This window comes from Onychomys torridus, chromosome 7 (assembly GCF_903995425.1).
Source record: "Onychomys torridus chromosome 7, mOncTor1.1, whole genome shotgun sequence".
NCBI lineage: Eukaryota > Metazoa > Chordata > Mammalia > Rodentia > Cricetidae > Onychomys > Onychomys torridus.
This window is the reverse complement of record NC_050449.1, coordinates 45,649,932-45,675,266: the sequence shown is the minus strand read 5'-3', so window position 1 is coordinate 45,675,266 and position 25,335 is coordinate 45,649,932. Positions and strand designations below refer to the sequence as shown.

General features: G+C 39.8%; 1 protein-coding gene across 1 annotated transcript in view; it reads left to right on the top strand.

The window, feature by feature from the left end:
* Zc3h12c (zinc finger CCCH-type containing 12C) overlaps nt 1-25,335 on the top strand; it is a 59,668-nt gene that overhangs the window by 28,678 nt on the left and 5,655 nt on the right. Inside the window, exons 3-4 of the mRNA XM_036192922.1 lie at nt 15,571-15,710; nt 22,450-22,684. Coding sequence (XP_036048815.1) covers nt 15,571-15,710; nt 22,450-22,684 — 375 coding nt within the window. The remainder of the gene's footprint in view (nt 1-15,570; nt 15,711-22,449; nt 22,685-25,335) is intronic.

The window sequence follows — 25,335 nt, the reverse complement described above, 5'->3', positions numbered from 1 at the left end:
ATCCAAAGATAATCAAAGGGTTTTTAATAGAAGAATGTTTTACACCAACTTGTCACTTTTGTGTAGCAAGTAGGAGATAATTTTTAATGCAAACAACACATTCTATTGGGTGAAGAGAACCTTCACAAGTACCATAGAGGTATGAAACATACACATGACTTTGAGAAGTCTTTCAGTAAGAACCCCTCTGCTGTTTGATCTTTTCCTAATTTGGTGACAGAATGATAGTTTTTCTTATAATAGCCCAGAAATACCAAATGATTACCCTGTTGATAATATAAAGTTCCAAAAGTCGTGAAGAAAGTAGTAAGGACAGTTGTAGATCCTTTGGGGGAACACCTGTTGTCATGGCTATATGCCAGAATTACCAGAGCCACCTTTAATCCCAGCCCTCGGGAAGCAGAAACAGGCAGATCTCTGTGAGTTTGAGACCAGCCCCTGAGTTCCAGGGCTGCACAGAGAAACCCTGTCCTGAAAAACTAACAAAACAAACAAAAGAACATCTTCTAGTGTTTTAGACCTAAAGAGCTTGATTCAGTCAAGTGAAGGAAAGCCCAAATACCTATCATTTTTGGCACTGTTATTTTGATGGGTAGACATTGTTGAGAATCAACAACATTAAAAAATATTGATAGCTAGAGAGCAGCACAAAGAAGGATGGGCTGGCCAGAGCTGGTAATGTGAAAGACACTGTTAGAAAAGCTTGTAGTGCTATAAAAGTCAAGAGACAAAAACATATGTCATCAAACAAAAGGAACAGGAAGGCTTTTAAGGTTTATCCTGTGTTGTACCTCCTCCCCCCCCCCAAAAAAAAGTCACAGGACATCACAGCCAGGAACTTGTCTTTAAGAATCCCATAAGGTATTGAAGATAGAAGCCTAACTGTTGAACATTAAGAAGTTGATCTAGACTGTTACTCTAGATCAGTGGTTCTCCACCTGTAAATCATGACCTCTTTAGGGGTCAAGCAAGACCTTCACAGTGGTTGCCTATCAGATGTCTGCATATCAGATATTTGCATTACGATTCATAACAGTAACAAAATTATAGTTATGAAGTAGCACCAAAAATAATTTTATGTTGGGGGTCAGCACAACATGAGAAGCTGTATTGAAGGGTGGTAGCATTAGGAAGGTTGAGACCCTTGCTCCAGAGGATTAACACAAGAAGAGAAGAGCAAGGAGGAAAAGTTGGGGAAGGATTTTGTTGAGTTTAATCTGACATGTTGAGCATTACCTACAGAAAAGCTTTAATGCAAGACACATGGCATAGTTAAAATATTTCAAACAATCATTTTTATGTAATTATACAAACAAACATCTGCCCACACCTAATTTGGGCACCATTCTGTAGCCCTTGCTATAAAAATGGGGCCGTGCAGATCTGTTTCTTTTCTTCCTCACATATTTTATTTAATCTGACACCTAAACTGATGTGCTTCAGGCATTCAGGAGAGAACAAGTTGACAGGAAATTATTAGTATAGCAGTATTATTCTGTCAGTCACAGTAAGACATTTTATCATGTCTGTAATTTTGAAAGTACCAGAATTCATGAAAATTTATAGGGAACTTATACATTCTGCCATTTATAAATTCTACCTACAGTTACAAAGTTACTTCAGGTCCAAGATTTTTCTGTGACAAAAATACAGAGAGATTGGCTCCATTTCATGCTGCATAAATATTATATGCCTTCACTTTTAAAATTCATTTTCATTTCATGCCAAGCATAGCAAACCTGTTTTGTATCTACTATATCTGCTCATATAATAGATTATATGATAAGTAAATATGGAATGAGTTTAGAATAAATCTTATTTTGCTATTTTATTTCCAAACAGATTCCATAAATAAGAAAATGTATTTTATTCTCAGTTAAATGCTAATCACAGACTTAATATACACAGTAATATTTATATGCAAATTTAAAGTAGGAGAGCAATACCATTTTTATTCAAAATATAAGATGGGATGAGGATTGAACACAGGAACTGATGCATGCTAGGCAAACTACCACTAAAATTCCCCCAGTGTTTTTGTGGGCTTTTACAATACTTAGTTCTCTGGAGCTGGGGAGATGGCTCAGCAGCTAAAAGCACTGGCTGCTCTTCCAGAGGTCCTGAATTCAATTCCCAGCAACCACGTGGTAGCTCACAACCATCAGTAATGGGATCTGATGCCCTCTTCTGGCCTGCAGGTGTACATGAAGACAGAACACTCAACATGTAAAAAATGTTTAAATGAATCCCTGGGGGTGCCTTGATCCTGGAGGACATGGGAATGGAGGGGAGGGGCTGTGGGGAAGGTTGGGGGTGGGAGTGGGAGGGGGGAGGACAGGGGAACCCATAGCTGATGTATAAAATTTAAAACACATAATAATAAAGAAAAAGAAAAGAAAAGCTGAAAATTTTAATAAAAAATTAGAAGACAATACCTACTTCTCTATGTAATTGTCTTCTCTTTCCTCCAGTTGCTTAAAGTCTCAGCCTGCTTTCAGATTCTTAAAGGGAGAATTCTTATTTTACATTATTGTTTATCAGGATGAGAGACGTTTGTTACCAATGCTTAATGTGTCATAGATAGTCAATAAATTACAGGTACTCTTACCTTAACCAATCTCTCAATCGAGAATATAGTAACAAATGAAAATTTGGGCTGGGGCTGGGGCTTACTGGTAGAGAACTTGACTCCCATGAATGAGGCCCTAGGTTCAATTTGAAAAATTGTGTGTGTGTGTGTGTGTGTGTGTGTGTGTGTGTGTGTGTGTGTGGAGAGAGAGAGAGAGAGAGAGAGAGAGAGAGAACAAAATCTCAACAGTTATCCTGGTTTTATTTTTATTCATGAACCATTCTTTGAGAATTTCATGCATAAGTACACTGTATTTACATAATTCCTACCCCTCCCTCTCCCCTCCAGCTCCTTCCATCTTCCCCAGCCACATCCCCTCTCATCTTCATATTCTCTTCTTCTATAATTATTATTGTTTTATATATACTTACATGTGTATGTATACACATGTGGACGCACAACCTGAGTCTAAATATTATTACCCCCTGTACATGAATTTAGGGATGACCCCTTAGGTAACCTATCAGGGAGCTTGTTCCTGAAGAAAACTGTTTTCCCTCCCTCAGAAGCCATTAACACTCTGTAGCTCTTCTGCTAGGAGCATGGCCTCCTGAACTTTTTCCCATCTATGTTGACATGCCATCTTTTTTTTTTAAAGATTTATTTATTTATTATGTACACAGAAGAGGGTGCCAGATCTCATTACAGATGGTCCTGAGCCACCATGTGGTTGCTGGGAATTGAACTCAGGACCTCTGGAAGAACAGTCGGTGCTCTTAACCTCTGAGCCATCTTTCCAGCCCTGACATGCCATCTTTATGGTCTTGTGCAGTTCATAGTCATAGTAACTTAATAATCCATTTTGTCCCTATAAACTGTGATTGATATGTTTTAATAATTACATTGATTTCAGTCATCATGTCTTCAATGACAGTTTCCACAGTGCCATAAAGGAGTCTCTAGAATATATATAACATGGGTCCCAAAAAATATAGAGCTTTTCTGTTGCCTTAGGGAACATGCTGCCTCTTTGAGCTTAGTTAATGGTTTTCTTCTTCGTGGTGATGATAGTTGATGTTATTTTTTTTTAATGTGTTACAGTGATAAGAATTGAATAAAGTCTGTTTAATGCACAATTTGCCACAGACTGACAGATGAATACTCAGTTAGCCTACTGCAATTTGATAGCTACTTCACTAACAACCTGGTAAAGAATCATCGAAGGCCAAGAATGCAAAACTAGAATGATGAGCTATTTTTAGAGAACTACCTGAACTTTCCTGTAAAGTGATGGGAGCCAAAGAAGGCTTGCTTTTGAGTGTGGATCAGACTAAAATTTCTATTTAGTAGAGCTAGGTAGTCTGGGAAGCTCTGACAAATGGCTGTAGCTAATATCAATTCTTTTTTAAAATGAGCTAAATCATTTCATATATTACTCATTCAGCAAATAGGCCTCTTTTCTTAATAGTAATATTTCATAGTCATGAAGTTTATACTCCATTTACAGTTATGGAAACAAAATACAATATTTACCATAATAGCTGGAATTCTTGTTATGATAATTGTTTCTTCAAAATCTGTAATTCCATTAAATTTGGGATAGCTCAGCAGTGGAATATAAAATTGGTCTTTCTCCATTTGTTCCCATTAGTTTAAATTAATGTATTTCCTTAAATCCAGTTCTTTCACATTTTTTTCAGTTTTTGGTGACTTGTCATGTTAAGAAAGTACATGAGCTATCAGGGGTAAGAATTAGCTGCTGTTGGGACCCCAAAATGTTTTATTTCTTTAGTATGCTTCTTGGGCCTAATCGTCTGACATTCAAATAAACTAAATCTCTACAGTCTACTTAAGTCTCTTCCAGATTTTATATAAAATAAGAATGACAAATAAGAAAAAGGAAAAAAACAACAAGAGGGCTGGAGAGATGGCTCAGCCATTAAAGGATAGGCTCACAACCAAAAATATAAGAAAAAACCAAGAGCCTTGTCATTACTGCCACAAAACACTGTAGCACGCATTTTCCTGTTACATATTGGAAAGGAAGCTGGAACGCCTGTTCTCTTCTTGATATGACCTAACTATTATAGCCCTGCTCCGTCATTGCAAGTCTTCTGTGTTGGTCAGTGAACTTAGGTTTCCGGGTTGGGTTGAATCTCTTGACTGGTGGGTAGACCAGAAGTCCTTAGTACATGTTTGTGCCAAGTATCAGGATCAATATTTTGTTGGCTAATACTCACACATAAACTTTTTTTTGCCAGTAGGCTCTGTCTTGTATTACCTCTGTTAGTACTGATGAACCACTAGATGACTCTTACCCATGGAAGATTGGTATAGTAGATTGGCCTTTAGGAAAGATGATTCTCTAGGGAAGTTTAGAGAGTGTATTTGAGAACTAAAACTGGAGATAAGAATATGGACATAGCTGTGGATGACTGGAGAAGAAGATGCACTGATAATATCAATACTTTCATATGCCAGTGAAAAGACACAAAATAGAAAAATAATCCAACTATTTGCTTAACAGTTCATTCAGATATGTTTTGGCTCCCTCAATAAACCTGTATCAAAATCATGTAAAATAGACCTTCCTGATCCACTGTAGTAGCCACTAGCAGCTTCTGGCTATTTATCTCAAAATATGTCTAGTTAAAACTGAGAAGCCAAAGTGTGAAACATATACAAATTTTCAAAGCTCACTACAAATATGTAAATTATTTTAATGACATTTATATTGACTATATGTTGATATGATTATATGTTAACTGAAACACATAATAAAATTGATTTCAAGTGATTTCACTTTTTTGATATGCTGTGCTAGGTCACTTAAAATGACATATGTGATTCTCCTATTTCTGTTGGACAGCCTCTCAGTAGAATGTTTGTAAGTCCAACTTGCTTCGTGAGTTCAAGGGCAGTGGAGTTTCCCTCAGGTATATCACGGTTATTACTTGCAAGTTAGCTAACAGTGCCCTGTTTCTCTCTCTGCTTCTATGGAGTATGGAAAGAATCCAAAGTGGGATGTGTTTTTATTGTTTAATTGTACCAGTGTAGAGTCTGATTGAGACAAAGCCTGATTTAACCCCAGGGATACCCTGTCCCTTTAAGTACATAATTCTAATTGTCATTGATATCACACACTTTGAGGGAGCAGTGCAGTAACCTCTCCCATTGCCTTACATGTGTTTATTTAAACCATAACCTAAAAAATAGCAAACTAGTCAAGTTAATTACAGATATTCACCTAAGTGACATTACTGATGACAATAACTTGAAAAATTGGCTAGCGTCCACATTGTCTACTTTTACTAATTAATGCACACATTAATTTTTCCTTAGCAGATATGTTTTCTTTGTCACCTTTAGACCCATGGCCCATTCAGATCTAGATTAGCAGGATGTGCTTCCATGTTAATCTTCCTCAGATCATGGACCTTATAAGATAAAGAACATCTCCTCTTCTTCCTCTATCTTCCAAATCTCAGCACTACCTCTCTTGCTGTGTTCATAATCAATTTTGGTTGAATATTTTCATTTTCCTAAATCAGTGATCTTTCAAACTTTTCTTTTCCCTGAAAGCAATATAGTCTTGCAAAACTTGCTTGAAATCAAAGTGGAATTCTGTTTGACTTGGGGCACGTATGTGGGGCTTTGTTGCCCCCTGTAAAAATGACCTTGCCCCTCTCCCCAAAGAGCCTCTGTGCCCTACTGTGGAGTTTTGGCTGGAACACAGAAACCCTGATTTAAGCGACCTGTAACAGCAGGGTTTACTGTCCTGCGGTGATGGTTAGTGGTAGCAGCAGGATGAGATCCACAGTGATTTGCTGCTGTCAGGGAAGAGATCAGAGACAGTGCAGTGGGGTAGCCTTAGGAGTGACAGCAGGCTGCCTAGATAAGAAAACACATGCTTATTAACCTTGGTCCTGTGGGACAAAGGCTCCAGATGCTTTCAAGTCCACAACAGGAAATTAATTGTAGGTTCTCAAGTACAGTGTGCTTTAACTGGACTATAAAAACAGAAAATAAAATGTTCTGCATTTCTGTGTTGAAGGTGTTAGTAATTCTCGCTACCTAAGGCACAGCATAAATAAAAAATACATTTTCTTCTAAAAATTATTAAACATTGAGGATTTTTAAGACATTTTTAGGTTGCTTTAAAATTAAAATCTATTTTTATGTGTCTAAGATGGTTCTTGCATAAGGCAAAAACTTGAAAAATAAAATGAATTTAAATATTTGGAGAACACCTAGGATTTGTCTAAATACTTTAATGTTCCTCAAATATTTAATATTATTATAGTACTATTACTCTATGAACTCTTAATTTTCTGTAGTATAGATCTAAACAAAAAGGGCTTGAGTACTAGAGATTGGAACATGGTTCTTAATCATTAAAAAGTATTGTCATCCTGTCTATCTTTTATTCTAGACACTTTGCTGATGCTCTCCTATGTGGGTGTCATGATGGGTAGTTTGGGATGAAGATCCATCAAGGCTTAGGCATTTCCTATATCTATACTTCATCTAGGAAAAATATAGAGACCCATTTTAGAATTTAGTAAATGAGTAGGTCAAGTATTGTTTTGTTTTAATAAAGACATTAAAGAGGATTGCAGAAAAACAGTGGTTTTTGTTCTTGAGTCCTCTAAGTACATTGCTCATTTTTGGTTTCTTTTGAAAATTAGAACTGTTTAGTGATGTCCCCAGCCCAAGATATGTAAGAATCATTATACTGTATGGTGAGATTGAAGCTTATAGTCTTTTTCCCCATTCTAAACTGAGTGTCCTTTTCTAGACATTGAGGTCTAAGGGCTCATGAGAAACTGAGGGAACTAATTTTTGTTAAAGCCTTCGATTTGCTGAATACTCAGACAGGCTTTTTATATATAATACTGTTTTTGAGTCTCACAACCCCATAAGGTTTTTAATATGAGAAATTGAGGTTCAGAATAAGAATTTGCCCAAGATCTATAGAAAAGTGGTCTAAAAACAGAGACATATCTAATTCCAGAGACATTCGATATTTTCACCATATTAGCTTACTCTTGAAAATCCATCCTATTTTAAGTATAAAAGCATGCCATTCTGGGTACATTTTTATAATTGGGTTATAGATTTTATGCAAATTATTTTTAAGACTAACTTTCCTTTAATCATATTGTTAATATATTTATGCAATAAGTATAAATATATTTTATATAATTTCATGTAATAAAAAGTCACCTATAATTTTTAAGGTTCTTTACCAGCATTATAATACAGACTGTAGTGAAATGAAATTTTAAGGAAATAAAAGGGTAATTAAAAAGTATCACCTGTGTTCTTTCTTGCCTTTGGCTAACATATAAATCATTAAGAAGAAGCAGTCCCCTTAATAAATGACTTGACTCCTATTTTAGATTCCCCATCATTTACTGCTTGTGTCTCCTATTGGATGATGACAGTCACAATTCTAAAATAAGCTTTCTTTGGACTAGTTAGTGTTATAACTGAAGATAATACAATGTAGGGAATTGCATTTACTAGATAAGGCAGACCATGGTTGGTTTCTCATCTCCCTTTTCTGAATCACAAAAATTATAATTCAATAAGTGGTTCCCTGAATCTTTCTCTGTATTTAAAAAAAAATCTACCTTTATAATCCATTAAGCCTCAGAGGTAGTTTAATGTCATTAATAAGCAAGTATACCTTAATTCTCCAGTGGTAATTATGATATAAATTATTATAAATAAGTTTTGACTTCTTATGAAATTGCCTCCATGTTGAAGACAGAAAAATAAAATAGATGTGTTTTTCAGATATATTGCAGTGGTAAATATGAACAAATTACAGATAATCCTTTTACATCTATGAGAATAAGTGATCTCACAGAGTAATTAAAAAGTAGTAAAAGTCTTAAAGAATACATTTATTAGTCAAGATAATTTGTATCCGTTTTATCTCCTGCTGATTTCCAATTTACTAGGAATAGGGAGTTGCATATGCCTGAAACTATGATTGCCCTTGTGGAAGTAATAAGACTCAAATTAGCCAACCCAATACTCAATGGTCCCTGTCATAGATTCATCTATAAATTAATTTTACCTTTCTTTTCTGTGCAAGGTCTATAATATATTCTAGTATATTTGCTTAGGAAGTCTCATTGACCCTTATAAAAGAGTGGCTCACTTTCCATGTGATATTATTGTTACCATTAATGTAGGAAAGCAGCCTGTGTTCTTCACAGTCCATCCCATGGCATAGAAGACAATCAGTATTAACTACCATTGAAATGGGCACATAGTCAGCAGTTCAGGTGACTTGTCTCCCAGAAGCTTCAGAATGTGGAAGCTCTTGTGTGACACGGCAGGTGGCAAATGTGTTTTCCACAGGGTCATGGCCTTGAGACACAGGAGAGGAGCATGAGAAGTCTTCTGACAGGACTTAGTTACTCCAGGACCTCAGAAGACAGAACAGGCAGAAGGCTATCAAAAGAAGTTGACCAGTTATTCCTTGTGTTGCAGAACTTTGCCTTCAGTTTTCACAAGAAAGACAGGAAAGTTGAAGGCAAGCATGTGGTGGTTTCCTTCCCAGTCTTGAGGTGCCACAATTACACCCATTTTGTTGCTTTACTCATTTGCCAGTTGCTTTCTGCCTGCTTCCTGGGGGTACCAGCATTAGGAGGAAGCAGGAGAGCTTCAGAATTGAGTTGCAGCCCATGCCCTCCTCAGTCTTTCCCAGCATTCCTTTTCTCAGTGCCCATGCTTCTTATCATCTTGGCCTACTGACTTGTATTCAAAGTCTGTTCTTACTTGACAGCAGCCCTAGAAGGTTTGCTCCCTGGTTGTGTGTGTTTCTTTTAGGGTGTTCATTGGGGATGCTGAGGAGGATCAAACCAGGGCTTCACATGCGCTAGGCTACCAACTGAGCTCCATCTGTTTCCAGAGCATCCCCTATGCAGACTTTTAACTGCTCAGGCAAGGTTGCATCTTTAGTCACTTTACCACCTTCTCTATCGCTCTCCATATTTTCCCTCTGCTCTTACTTAGGTGTGAGTTTCCAGTGACATGGTTGCCCCAGAGTATAAACAAATCAGTCTGTTTCAGTCTGCCCCTAACACCATCCTCAGTTATTTGAAACAATTCCCAGTGGATACTGGTAAAGCTCAGTGAGGGACTGAGCAGCCTTACTAGGGCTTCTCCCAGATCACCTCCTTCAGAAGGATTTCATGAGCTGCTGCCAGGACAGGGGCAGCCAGAGCTATTGGAGGAGATAGTCAGCTTCCTGCAACCATGGCATAATTATAAAGAGGGTATCCTTTACCCTTGCCTTGCTTGTTTCACTGGTCAGGCAAAGTTACCAAGTGTGGCATCTTCATGCATAGGGCTATAAGTTGAAAACATGCCACAAAGCACCTTGGTGAGTTTTTACAGGTTTTTCCAGTGCTCTAGAAACTAACTTTTAAGATGAGTCATATCAACTGAGAAATGAGGCCTGTGAACTCTTTACGTACCTGGTGTTCCTGATAGTCCTGAATCTTTATAAACACATTTGAGAGCCTTGGCCTACTCTTCTGTTGTTCTCTTGATTCTACTCCCTGTTACCTCTGTTTGCTCATTATGAGACCTAGAAGGGGTGGATGGGTAGATACTGCATTGGCTATAGAATGTGTGGATAACTAGCCCTTCAATGGGAAGAATTGTAACCATATCAGATTAATCTAATACAGATTCATTTTCTTTTCTTTTCTTTTTGGTTTTTCGAGACAGGGTTTCTCTGTGTAGTTTTGCGCCTTTCCTGGAACTCACTCTGTAGACCAGGCTGGCCTTGAACTCACAGAGATCCACGTGGCTCTGCCTTCCGAGTGCTGGGATCAAAGGCGTGCACCACCACCGCCTGGCTCAGATTCATTTTCTAAAACTCTCCTAAACTGAACATTGAAAACACAGCTAGAAAAGCTAGAAATGAAGAGAAAGGAATGTGGAGTTTGACGCTGTGGATTGGAATCTGTTCTAGAATTAAAGATGCAGGTTGGCATGTGGATTCCTGGTAACTTGGACAAGAGGACCCAGGAGTCAGAACACCAAACAAGCCTACCTGGAGCTCCAGTGACTCCAGTGTCTTCTTTCTTTTTGAGATGGAGTCTCTCTGTAGCCCTGACCATTCTGGAACTCACTGTGTAGATCAGGCTGTCCTTGAACTCACAGGGATCAGCCTGCCTTTGCCTCGTGAGTATTGATTGGGATTAAAGTAGTATCATCATGCTGGGTTCTCACTCACTCTCTGTGGCTGCCTAGATCATCCTTGTTATTCCTTGAGAAATACAATAAGTTCCAGAGATTAATGGAATTTATCTAAGAATCTCTGTAAATACATTACTTTGTTTACCTCACATGAGCTCTGGTCTCTGCAAAGTAGGATTCTCAAGTATACCAACTCCAAATACAACAGAATAAAATAAGCCTCCTGTTTATGAGAATGAGATCTGTACTTCTCATACCAACCATCAACAATTGCTGAATCCAATAGGACCTTCAAGCTCTCACCCATTTTGCTTCACAGAAACTCAGTACTTAGAGTAAGGGTTTGGAATTTTCCTGGAAATCCAATCCCACTAATCCAAAATAGTTGGGGAGGGATGCTCTTAGTAAAGTAAATATTCATGGTCTCTTACTTAATCCAAGATGACTCTAAATCCTCCAACATACTCATCTAGCATGAGGTTTGCATAAGAGATGTCAACTACACTTATAATTACAGTATTGAAATCAAAAGAAATTGATACCCAAAGGAACATATTAAATTATAAATACAGGATCAGCTTTTTTTTAATTGAATGTGAAGACACTCTGAATGCATGCATAAAGTTCATAAATGCTTGCAAAGTTATAGTAAATGGTCTGCTCTTTGCATGCAGAATTAGAGGTATAGTGCTTTTTGAAGTAGTCAGTGAACAGTTGATTTGTCTCTGTTGCTACAGTATGCTTTTCAATCCTGCTTTTTATGATGTTTCTTCAGACTTACTCTGTCTTCTCCTTCAGTGTCCCCTCAGCTGTTCCTCATATCTATTACATGTGAGAGGTCATACCTTGCTCCATGCCTTAGTAAGAGAAACCTAGTTCAGTGTCCCCCACTCTCTTCACTGTCCAAGTCCCATCTGCAATTTGGAGCCACCTGGTGGCTTCTGTTCAGACTCATCTATTACTAGAGATGATTCTGAGACTTGGTGGCTGATGGGGACTTCTATCCACGGCCATTTTTGTGGATCTGTGAGTAAGCGTTCATTTTTAATACCGTATTTTCATTAATTCTCGAGAATTTCCTACGATATATTTTGCCACATCTATCACTAGTCCAGGGATGGACCTGCCGAGGGCAGCAAGACGATGAAGAATAGACAAACACAGAAAGGCTGGGCTGGGTGGACTCTACTCCATTCTGATGGAGAAACCATAGCACCAGGAAGCTCAGCAGGTTTGTTACAGAGGTGAACAGAGATGGGGGTTATTGCATACAGCTGAACAAGGATGTGGCATTATTACACACAGGTAGACAAGGAGGCAGACAGAGCTCATGGAGGACAGCTGCATGAGGGAGAGGGATTGAGCTAACCTTGGTAGGAGCAGTTTCTGGAGGGGAGCAGTATTCAGGCTATAAATGTCTGGGCAAGGGAGCTTTGTAAATGTTTTTCTGTATACACTATCAGTATGAACACTCGGATATCCTAGCACACCACCACTACCAAGGCAGGCTCTCTCATTTCCCATGGGGCTGAGGCTGTGGGGTCCTTGACATGCTGTGCCCACATCAGCAGCACACATTCCTCAGGATTTAACTCACTCAGGGCTTTCTCTGCGTGTTACATATTTTTACATATTATACATATTATATTCACTCCTCTCCCCCGAGGCTCACCCTTATCTCCTTCCCCCTCCCAGTTTCTTGACCTTTTGTTTTTAATAACCCAGTGAGTCCAATCTGTGCTTCTCATATATTCATGAGTGTGGAGTCATCCACTAGAGTATGGTTGACCTACCAAGGGCCACACCCATGAAGGAAACCGACTCTCCCTGCCATCAGGAAGCAGTCAGCTAGCTGCAGCTCCTTAGAGGTGGGGACTCTTGTGCCCTTCCTCCTCCCATTTTTCCTCCATGCTAGAATGTTGACTGGCTTGTGCAGACAGACACAGCTGCTGTGAGTCCATGGGTCCTATCTTGTTCAGAAGACCCCGTTTTGTTCTGGGCCTCCCCAGTCCTCTGGCTGTCTCAATCTTTTCTTCCCATCTTCCACAATGGTCCCTAATTCTTAGGATAAAGGAGGGTATAGGTGTCCTGTTTGTATCTGAACACTCCACTGACAACATTCATTTTCCGACCTGATCAGTTGGAGGTTGGATCAGAAAATCTTGGACACTGAGGACTTACGCTACGCTTGCCTTTTATTTTTTCCATTTCCTTGCAAAGGCAGGAACATTGGCTTGTGTCTACTTGAAATCTAAGACTAGTTTGATAGAAATCAGTGGCTAACTGCATTAAATTCAGCTTTGGGTTGCTGTGGGGTTTTACTGTACCTGGGTGTAGAATTACTATGTTTTAGAGAAAGTACGCCCTCAACTTTGTAGTATTGCCAAATTGTTCTCCCAAATAGTTACATCAATTTACACTCCAACCTGTAATGTATGAGTTCCTATTTTCACACATTCTTGACAACATCTGGTGTTTGCAGATTTTATTTTTACCCATCTGATGGGTGTGAAGTAGTGTCTCATTTTGGCTTTAATTTGCATTTTTACCATTGAGCATTTCATGTTTATTGGTCATTTGGTTCCCTCTTCTGTGAAGTGACTTGGCTGTTGATGTAGCTCCCATGTGTTCTTGCAAAGATGTTCTCTTAGTTAATCTTTGCAGAGTTGTATGTGTCCATTAGATAAGCATTCAAATGGTTGTTCCTTCTGTGTGTCTTAAGTAGCAATTAGTATGAGTATGGATTTGCTCATTTCTTCTAGTAGTCCTGGGTTCTTCTGCCTTACTAATCCAGAGACAGAATCCAGAAGTACTGTAGTTTCCTATGTATGTGTCTCTTTGTAATAGCTTTACAAATCCCTAAAAATGTTTTTCCTACAAGTATATTTTCCCCTAGAATTAATAGAGTAAGGCCAGTTTTCTTCAATTTATAGTATGCCTCATAGAAGTTAAGAAGTTCAAGTACAAATAGTAGAAATTTTCATTGTAGTTACTTAAGCAAGTGGAGAATTTTTTTTTTTTTCCAGAGAACACAGTTGGAAATGTGTGCACTGCTCAGAAGTGCAGACTCTGTAACTTCGCCCTTTCTGTGGCCAGCCTTTGCCCTCTCTCCTGCTTTCTCCCTCAGAAGCTTTAGGGATGGGGAGCAGAGGGAAGTGAGACAGACAGCCTTGATTAGCCCAGCTAGGTTTGTGGCCTCCAGTCTCCTGCTCTGGCACCTCTAGAATTTGAATAACTAGTATGCATACACAGTTTATGAAAGCGCTTCACTAATGATCTTACTTTCTAGAGTAAGTATGACAATCACCCTCTCTCAGCAAATGAAGCACCAGAAGGAAAACACTTACACAGGCCTGAACTGACAGCTGGAAGAAGCAACAACACTGTTGACTCTCATTGCCAGGTGATACAGTGTACTAGCAAAGCATAATACAACTACATCTCCAACCACTAAATCAAAGTAACACTGTAGTTAAGGTTTAACAGGTAGGGTGTATTTAGGAGTCCTTGAGATTTTCCTAGGTTTGGGGTTTTTTGTTTGTTTGTTTGTTTGTTTCAGAAGAAAGATGAGATTTCAGTCAGTATTTCCCATGAAACCTAACATCACATTGTACCTTTTGCTGTCTGGCAGCCTGTCTTACTTAGGAAATGTGACCTCAGATTCTTCCTTCTCCCATCCTCTGAACATTTCAGTGCATCTGATTTCACCTCTAGCCTTGTCCTGGACCATTAAAATAGGCCATGGACTATAAGCAGTCTACATTTGCACTTTTAACCTTCAACAACTAACTTGATTTCTGTATGTTAGAAGGTTCGGTGTTTCCAACTAGGACAGTATATGATATCTGGTATGTGTTCAAAGTTAGCAAACATTCACCTATATGATTTTATTATGCCCTTTTTGTTCCAAGAAGGAAAAAAATATGAGAAATGAAGCCTACAATGTTCATACTGGAAAAGAAGGTGACAGAGTGCATCCAAAGCAGGAAGCTTTTTCTTTAAGGACATTAGAATGTGTCATATTTAGTTACTAGAACAAAGGGTATAAGCAGAGCTAGTGCCAGGTAAGTGCTAACAGAACGGCACACTGGCACCACTAGTCCAGTTCTGAGTGCCCTGAAGCCGCCATCAGTCTTGTCTGACACAGTGGCATTGAGCAGAACTCAGGGTAGATAGTGTTTGTGAATGTTTTTCCAGGTCGGTAAGCATGTGGTACTATTTTATACTCCGCACTTTTGTACATTTTTTTTTGTATTTTCTATTTGTGCAATATTTTGTGTGTTATTTTACATACCTGAGCTTTGTGCATTACTTAGCCATTAAATGAAATATAATTAAAATCCTTTGAAAAGACAAATATTTTAGAAAATGATAATGTTTTCCCCACTGGTTTTTATTTATTTGAGTGTGTGTGTGTGTGTGTGTGTGTGTGTGTGTGTGTGTGTGAGGTTTCTCTATTTCTTACTGAAATTCTTCCTGTTGAATACTTTTTTTACCCTAGCAACAAAAAGATTATATATCTTTTTGATTAGTTAACCCTTGTAGCATAACATTTAAACCTCACCTTTCTCTAGTGTCTACATTATCTCAATTATCTTTTTTTTCACACAGATTCTGATTTTTAACTAAGTTAATTGAAGTCAACAGGTTTAATTTTTCTTGTATAACTTTAAATTTCAAATTTCTTACTATTATTACAATTATGTGACTGTTTCTGTTTATAAACTTGAATTTAAATTTCGTTGTGCCTTAAGTATTCTAAAATAATTTTTCAGCCATGGAAACAAAGAAGTATTCTCCTGCCGAGGAATAAAATTGGCAGTGGATTGGTTTTTGGAAAGAGGTCACAAAGATATTACGGTTTTTGTTCCTGCATGGAGAAAAGAGCAATCCCGACCTGACGCTCTCATCACAGGTAAGCTTGTTGCTAGTGGCTGTTTCTGCCCGTGACATACCCATGCAGGCTGGCACATGAGGGGTTCTCAGTCTGTTTCTGTTTATCTAATCTATGTGACTGCCATTGTCTTGCATAGAACATTTTTTATTTGCCAGTTTGAAAATGAGCTAATTATATTAACCAAATACTGTATTGATTAATTACTTTTCTGTTTCCATGATAAAATATGATGATGGAGTGAAGTTGGCAGCAGGAATAGCTTAGAGTTCACATCTCAAACAGAAAGCAGTATGCAAAGAGCACAGTGGAATGGCATGAGTCTTTGAAACTTCAGAGCCCACTCCCAGTGACACACCTCCCCCAGCAAAGTCTCCACTCCTAATCCTTCCCAAACAGTTCCACCGATTGAGGACCAAATAATTCAAACATACAAGCTTACGGGAACCATTCTCACTTAAACAGCACAGCTATATAAGTTGGATAATTTTCATTTATATGGAAACTTGGACATTAAAGTTTATAAAATTCCGACTCTCTTAGACATACTATTCTAGCTTTGACATTCACTCCATAGTACTTGAGAAACACACTGAAGCTCTTCAGAAACCACTTTTGTCATTTCTATGAAGCTAGCTGAGGCAGCTGTCAGGTTCTAATGGCTGTAGGACATGAAAAACATGTTAAGACCCTGGTGTGTGTGATCCAGCCCAAAGAGGAGGTGACCATAACCCAGAAATACATTTATTTTTGCACTATTTTGTCATTTTTTAATGTATGAGTTTTGAGGCAAACATGCCCTCTTTAACTGTTAATTATTGTTGAACATTTGATTCAGTTATAGTGACTCACAGGCAGCATCCAGTCCTTCTCTCTCCCCCCTGTAGGCAGAACTAGAGAACTTTTCAGAGAGGGAAGGGGGAGTAGAGGGAATGAAGGAGACATAAACAGACTACTAGACTTCCAATGAGAAAGATTGTTTTAAGGTTTTCTTTTTGCTCTGCTATCATTAAGGCAATGTTAAAATAGGATGAAGTGAGTTGGCAAGTATTGGTGAAAGCTAAAGCCATAGGCTCTGTCCAGTCCAAAAGGAACTGGGGACTAATGGCTATGTGTGGTGTCTGTTAGCATACAAAGCGCTTGCTGGCCTCTAGGATCACTCAGTGCCTGTGGCTCTTCTCAGCTCTTCTCAGCCTGCTCTGTACCCTAAACTTCTGCAGCTCCTGAGCTTCCCTTCCCCAGCTTCTCTCTTATAGATGACCACACACTCTCTTGTTTCTCTCTCAGAGATGACCATGCACTCTCTTGCTTCTCTCTCAGAGATGACCACGCACTCTCTTGCTTCTCTCTCAGAGATGACCACGCACTCTCTTGCTCTTCACTCAGAGATGACCATGCCCTCTCTTGCTTTTCTCCCATAGATGACCATGCCCTCTCTTGCTTCTCTCTCAGAGATGGTCATGCACTCCCTTGCTCTTCACTCAGAGATGACCGTGCCCTCTCTTACTTTTCTCCCATAGATGACCACGCACTCTCTTGCTTCTCTCCCAGAGATGACCATGCACTCTCTTGCTTTTCTCCCATAGATGACCATGCCCTCTCTTGCTTTTCTCCCATAGATGACCATGCCCTCTCTTGCTTTTCTCCCATAGATGACCATGCACTCTCTTGCTTCTCTCTCAGAGATGGTCATGTACTCCCCTGCTCTTCACTCAGAGATGACCACGCACTCTCTTGCTTCTCACCCATAGATGACCACGCACTCTCTTGCTCCTCACTCAAAGATGACCATGCGCTCTTGCTCCTCACTCATAGACGACCATGCCCTCTCTTGCTCTTCACTCCTAGATGGTCATGCACTCTCTTGCTTCTCTCTCATAGATGGTCATGCACTCTCTTGCTTCTCTCTCATAGATGGCCATGCACTCTTGCTCCTCACTCATAGACAACCATGCACTCTCTTGCTCTTCACTCCTAGATGGTCATGCACTCTCTTGCTTCTCACCCATAGATGACCACGCACTCTCTTGCTCCTCACTCAAAGATGACCATGCGCTCTTGCTCCTCACTCATAGACGACCATGCACGCTCTTGCTCCTCACCCGTGGATGACCACGCACTCTCTTGCTCCTCATTCATAGATGACTATGCACTCTCTTGCTCCTCACTCAGAGATGACCATGGCCCCTCATGTTTGCCTTTCTCTTTGCTGTTTTCTCTTCTTCCCTTTCATCGCGCTCTCCTTCTTCCCCGCCCTCCACTACTTTCAGCCGATGCTGCTGGCTGTACCATTCCTCATATCTACAATAAAAACTCTCCCCTCAACCATACCTTGGAGGGTCGTGTCCTCATTTATACAGGCCCCTTGTAGCTATGTGAAACTACAGAGTGGAATGCCTGCATGATCTAGCAAAAGAATGAAAGTGTTGAAATAACTCTAGAAAAAATACTTGGCTTAGATTCTCACCTTTTGCCCTAGAACAATAAACGTTACATAGGTGAGGAATTAGTTGTCAAAACTAAACCATCAAAGACTACAGCCTTTGAGGTGGGAAGGAAACAGCCTTTCTAAATTTAGAGATTTTAGAAGTGATGTGAAGGAAAAATTGACATAATTAAAGCAAACTTTAGTCTCAATCTTTCGGTAGACTCCCTTAAGTACCTATTGATTGCATGTTAAAATACACTAAGAATTTATGACCTTAACATGAAGAATCCATACCCATTGAGAAACACAGAGCTGTTTCTAACATATAAAGAGTAAAGTGCTTGGAATAAACAATTCACAAGAACTAAATAAGGAAAAGAAATCCAACCTCAGTAGTTAAAAACATGCAACTCTGAACAACCACTATTTTCCATCTATCAAATTCACATTGAAAGCTAATATTCAAAAGCCGGGTGGTGGTGGTGCACGCCTTTAATCCCAGAACTCAGGAGGCAGAGCCAGGCAGATCTCTGTGAGTTCGAGGCCAGCCTGGTCTACAGAGCGAGTTCCAGGAAAGGCGCAAAGCTACACAGAGAAACCCTGTCTCGAAAAACAAAAAAACAACCAACCAAACAAAAAGCACATCTTAGGTTTTCTCCTGTTGATAAACACCATGAAGAAAAACAACTTGGGGATGAAGGGTTTATTTCATCTTACAGTTTCTCGGCCATCGTCCCAGGGAAGCCACAGAGGAATGCTGCTCACTGGTTTGCTCCTTGTTCCTCATAGACTGACCAGCAGGCTTGCTTACAGCATCCCAGCCTAGGTGGTACTGCCCTTCCACCTCGATTATCAATCAAGGAAGCGCTCCATAGGCTTGCCAACAGGTTAATCTAGTTGGGGCATTTTCTTAACTGAGGTTCCCTCTTCCCAAATGAAGCTAGCTGGTGTCAAGTTGACATAAAATGAACCATAACAAAAATGGAACAATTCTAAAAATATACTATAAGATGTGTTTTTATAAGTTAGTTTTGCTGTGCTTTATTTACAGATTGAGTTTTACAATAGACGTGTATGTAGAGGAATATATACATATCTATGATTGTGTGCTGACTGTGTTTTCACGTATAACGGGGGTGGGGTGTCTTGGAGTTTTTCCCAGGGAATAAGGGGCAGGAATTTCTATGCTCTGATTTTCACATTCCACTTTAAGGAATGAGTCCCAAGAAAATAAGAAGGGATATATATATATATATATATATATATATATATATATATATATATATATATATATAACCAAAAATTGAATATAGTATTATTTTCAATAGAAGGAAAATGAAAACCAATTGTATATTCATTAGAAGAATGGTTCAGTAAATTAGAATATCCTTCAGTGGTACAATCTTTAGGCAGAATTTTTTTTTTTTTTTGGTGTGTGTGTGTGTGTGTGTGTGTGTGTGCGCACGCGCGTGCAGGTGTTCTCACCCCTGTCTGCACATCTGGTGGCAGCGGTCAACACTGGCTGTCCTCCTCTGTCGTTTCTGCCTTCTCTCTTCTCTGGAGGCTTGACTGGCAAGCCACTGAGCTCGCGTGTCTGTGTTTCCTCAGCACTGGACTTGTAAATACATGCCATCATGCCCATCTTTTGTATGGTTCCAGGGATCTGAACTGCTGGAGATTTGAACTCAGGTCTTCTTTGTGAACCAAACATTTTACTCACTTAACCATCTCCCCAGCCCATAGATAGAAATTTTTTTAGAGAATATAGTATTATATAATACTCATGCTTTTTATTATATATGTATATATATATATATAAATTTCTGCTTTTTATTGTTTTTTCCTGTATATATTTTATATATGCATACATATATGTACATATCAACAGAAAAATTCACAGAAAATATGCCAAAATGTTAAATAACCTCTTAAGTTGTGTTTTTATGGGATGTTCATTTTTGCCTATTTCATAAGTACCTTAAAATACTTTGATAAGCAGTGGGAGGGTACAATAAATTAAACTAAAATGAAAAGACAGCAGCTGGGCATGGGGACACACATCTGCAGTACCAGAATTTGGGGAGCTGAGACAGGAGGATCTCAGGTTTGCCTGGACTACTTGGCAAGAGCCTATCTGAAAAAGAAAATAAAGGAGAATAAAAGTGATGTTGAGCTATGCAGATGACTTTTGTGCCTCTTGAGGAAGGAAGAGGATGAGATCAAGAAGGAAAATAAGAATCTACTGGTTGGTGCGTGGCTGAGTCCCGGGAAAAGTCCCAACATGCCGGGCCCAGAAGACATCCGAATGCAGCTTACTTTGTATGATGCTGGAATGGTAGTCATAGTCTTCCAAGTGTTTTCCTTCCCAAAGTAATAATTTTCTTAACTAAAGCCCTCAACCGCATAATTCTCTGGTGAATGGAATAGTTCAGTACTCTTTGACTGGGTCTAAATAAATAAATCATACATTAAAATACATTAAAATTCAGAGTCATGGGTTCAGACTAGCACTTTTGCTAATCTGCTTTTCACTTAGCAAATACTTAACATGTACTGGCCATGTTAACTTATTAGCTCTAGACTAAACTTGTATTTTTAAGGTGGAATTATCTATGTGTCATCCTAAGAAGTTTTTTCAGCCTGACAAGCTGTTTCATAAGTGCAAATTAAACAAGTGATGGTGACTTAGGCTGCGCCTTTACTCTGCCAGCTTCTTCCGTGAGGCTCAAAGCAAACAACCATTGTTGGGGAAATAAAGGCCCATGAGTACTCAGCAGCAAGATACAGGGAATGAACTAGAAACTGCAGCATATGCACCCTTTAGTGGTTCCTTTATCTGTTCACTCCATAGACATTCATTGAGGAGCTACTAACTTGTTCCATGCCCTGGGTGATACCTAGCCCAATGAGACAGGGCCCTGTGCTGTCCCAGATATTGTTTGAGATAACTATAGCATGCTGGATTCTATTATTGAATCCGACCTGTAGGGTTTGCACTAATTTTCTGTGAATTTGAAAGAGCTCGACAATTGCATATGATTGAAATACATTCAAGTTAGGTTGAAGTACAAAGTCCATGGGTGGAGGGGAGCTTCCTGGAACCTCTCCATATGTTAACTCCTTTACTCCTTACAGCCTGCCCACTGCATTTCAGAAACAAAGAAGCAGGTTCAGTGAGATTGTGATTTTGTCATGTGAACTGGAGAAAACCTTGAGTTTTATGCATGATTGCTTAGTCTGACACCCACATTTCTCCCACTAGTCCATTCTTAACTAGGACCACTAGGTAACAGGTAGTAACTATCTGTAGATTCTTTGGTGAGTTTTTGAAAATTATTAACTGGCCTTTGTTACTGCATTTCAGAGGACAGGATGCAGAACATGTGCTGTTTGTCCCAGCACTTCTGACCCACTGCCTTTGCTCCCGTGAACCTGTGTTTCCAAATGGCTCTTTGGCTTCCTTCATTACAACTTCAGACTCTCTCACCATCACATCTTCTATTTAGAAAAAAACAAAACAAAACAAAACAGGAAAACACACCCACAGATGAGAGGAAAGTGCCTGTTGCTCAAAACTGAACCAGCGTGGTGTGACGACTGTCCCTGTGGCTCAGTGCCCCCAAAGCTGTGTCGTCACGCTAGTGCTGTGACTTTAGGTCTTAGGACTGATATCTCTAAAAGTAGTGTTGAGAGTTACAGATTCCTCTATGCCCATCAACTGTGAGTTGTAATCTGTCCATTCCAACTCCTATAAAAACTCTCCAGGAAGCTGGAGTGAAGGCTCGCTGGTTAAGAGCACTTGTTCTTGTAGAGAACTTGGGTTCCAGTCCCAGCACCCAGATGGCACTCACAATCATCTGGATATCACTCTGTATAAATAAAATGCTATTTGGCCAGTAGCCAGGCAAAAAGTATAGGCGGGACAAGAGAGAAGAGAATTCAACAGAAATGGGTTAATTTAAGATAGAAGAAGTAGATAACAAGAAGCCTGCCACGGCCATACAGTTTGTAAACAATATAAGTTTCTGTGTGTTTACTTGGTTGGGTCTGAGCGTCTATGGGCCTGGCGGGTAAGAGAGATTTGTCTTGACTGTGGGCCAGGCAGGAAAACTCTAAGCACACAATCGTCTGTAACAGCAGTTCCATGGCATCTAATAATTGCGTCTGACCTCTGTGGGTACCAGACACACAAGTGGTACACCGACCTACATCAAGCAAAACACTCTTATCCATAAAATAAATATTTTCTGTTAAAAAAATTCTCATTGTCTGAAAGTCATCCATGTTTAATTATTTATCTACTCCTGAATTTCTACCCTGTTGTTATTGCAGACCAGGAAATTCTGCGGAAACTAGAGAAGGAAAAAATCCTGGTATTTACACCTTCACGGCGCGTCCAGGGCAGGCGAGTGGTGTGCTATGATGACCGGTTCATCGTGAAGCTGGCTTTTGAGTCTGATGGTATAATTGTGTCCAATGATAACTACAGAGATTTGGCGAATGAGAAACCAGAATGGAAGAAGTTCATAGATGAACGGTTATTAATGTATTCCTTTGTCAATGACAAGTAAGTAAGCCAGCTGTCCGCAGCAGCTGCAGCACTATCCTCCCCATTTTGCCACTGCCCAGACCTCAGACTAGTTCTCCTCACCACCAGTCTCCCATTAACCCTGGTGGGAGCCAGAACTGAACACGTGGGCTGTGAGAGGACAGGTGTGAGCTTTGTGCCTTCCCGGAGTTGCTTTCACAGTACCTGAGGCCAAAGAAGTTTCTTAGACTCTGTCTGAGGGACCTGGTTGGCAGAACTGTCTATACTGCACCCCCCCCCCCCAGCCAACCTCCCACCCCGCTAAATGCCTGTCAAGTCAACTTAGAGCATGATAGCTTACTAAACACACACATGTTAAAAGTTGTGTTATCCAGGAAGTTCATGATCACAGCCTTCAAGTTGATAAAGGGACAAATGATATAAACAGGCACAAGTTACAAGAAGTAAATATATTTCCATCGTGGAAGAAGTTTACCTATTGTTAATGTAAACCCAAAAAGAGTTTTCTACCTGATTAAAATACGAACACATGTGCTATTAAAGATGCATAAACACTGGAGCTGGAGAGATGACTCAACAGTTAAGAGCATTGGCTGCTTTTCTTGAAGACCTAGGTTCAATTCTCAGCACCTACATGGCAGTTCACAACCATCTGTAACTCCAGCACCTTCTCCTGACCTTCCTGAGCACAGCATATACATGCTGCACAGACATGCAGGCAAACACCCATACACAGAAAAATAGGGAAGTTTAAAAAATTTAAATGCAACAGGGCGGTGGTGGCGAATGCCTGTAATCCCAGCACTCGGGAGGCAGAGCCAGGTGGATCTCTGTGAGTTCGAGGCCAGCCTGGGCTACCAAGTGAGTCCCAGGAAAGGCACAAAGCTACACAGAGAAACCCTGTCTCGAAAAACCAAAAAAAAAAAAAAAAATTTAAATGCATGAAAAGTGTTGTACAAGTTAGCAAAAGCTTCAAAAATATGTTTACACCCTCAACCTTGCATCATCCCTTAGAATATATTAATAAGGAAAAAGAAAGATCAAATGAGCCCATTTCTGTATTTAAATTACAGAATTCAAAAGCGACTAAGCACACACACATAGAGACATCAGTCAGTTCCACTGCTGCATCCCTGCTGCATGCATCCCTGCTGCATGCATCCCTGCTGCATGCATCCCTGCTGCATGCATCCCTGCTGCATGCATCCCTGCTGCAGTATTGCTCAGCACTTTGCTGAGAAATGCGGAAAGTGGCTGTGTTAGCACACAGCTATGATCTCAGCATTATACAGGCCAAGACAGGAGATTAACAAGTTCAAGGCCACTGGGCTGCACAGTGACACTGTCAAAGCGGAGGGAAGAAACGTGGAATTAACTATGTAGCAATGCTGGGGATGGAATCTGTGGCCTCACTCAGGCTAGTCACATGCTCTACCACTGAACTACATCCCTAACCCCTAGTTGTTCACGGAACATTGCCATTCTGCTTTTGTAATAGTGACGCTATTTGCTAAGTGTTTCCTTCAGCCATTTGGATTGTTCCTCATTGAGTTTTTATATTGAGCACATTCTCATTTTGTAGGTAAATACTTGGGGTTATTTCAAGTTAGAACAAGGATGTAACAAGTATTAGCATTATTTCTGTGCATGATCCAAATTCGTCTTCCCTCCATTTGGTACTCAATCCAATGATAAGCTCATGTCCTTAGATTTAGTCCCTTAGTAGTAGAGGTCAAAGCCAGGACCTCACATGTGCATGCTACGCAAGCACACTACCACACTGAGTCACAACCTTAATGCTTTTGTTTCTATGTGTTTTTGAGAAAGGGCTTATTTAGGCTGACCTTGAACTCATACTACAGTTTACAGTCCTGTTGCCTTAACCTCCCCAAGGCCCTCTGCCAAGTAACCAGGATTTCAGATCTGTGACTTCATACCTGATTGATTCTCTGTGTAGCTCTGGTTGTCCTGGAAACTCGCTTTGTAGACCAGGCTGGCCTCAAACTCACAAAGATCCACCTGCCTCTGCCTCCTGAGTGCTGGGATCAAAGGTGTGCACCACCACTGCCTGGCTCAGATCTGATCTTTAAAAAAAAAATTCCTTAAGATGGAATTTTGTTCTGTTATCTAAGCTGGCCTCAGAGGCTTGCCCTCCTACTTCAGTCAGCTGGGACCACAGGTGTGCTCTGCCTCCTTACAACTTATTTTTCCATCTCAGCTAAGAAGCCATTGCTATAATGGGAAGAGAACAGACTTCAGAGTCATGTATAATTGAATCATGACTTTGTCATTGGATGTTAGACACGTGACTTAGTTCATCTGAGCCTAAATTAGAATTATTGATTGATCTATAAAATGGAGCTTGAACTTGGGAATGAAGTGGTGTATGTAGCACATCTGGCAATAGTGGCATCAAGTGAGTCTCTTGTCCTCACTGCTATCCCTTCCCCTCCCCCTCTTTCCCTGCTCAACTGCCCCACTCCCCCCACACATCTCTCTCTCTCTCTATCTCATACACATACACACACACACACACACACACACACACACACACACACACTCCCTTGCAAGACACTGGTATTCCTAAAATGCTCTGCTAATCATTTTTTCAAATCCTTTCAAGCATCCCAAGACTGGGAAGAAGAAGAAGAAAAAAAATGATTAAATTA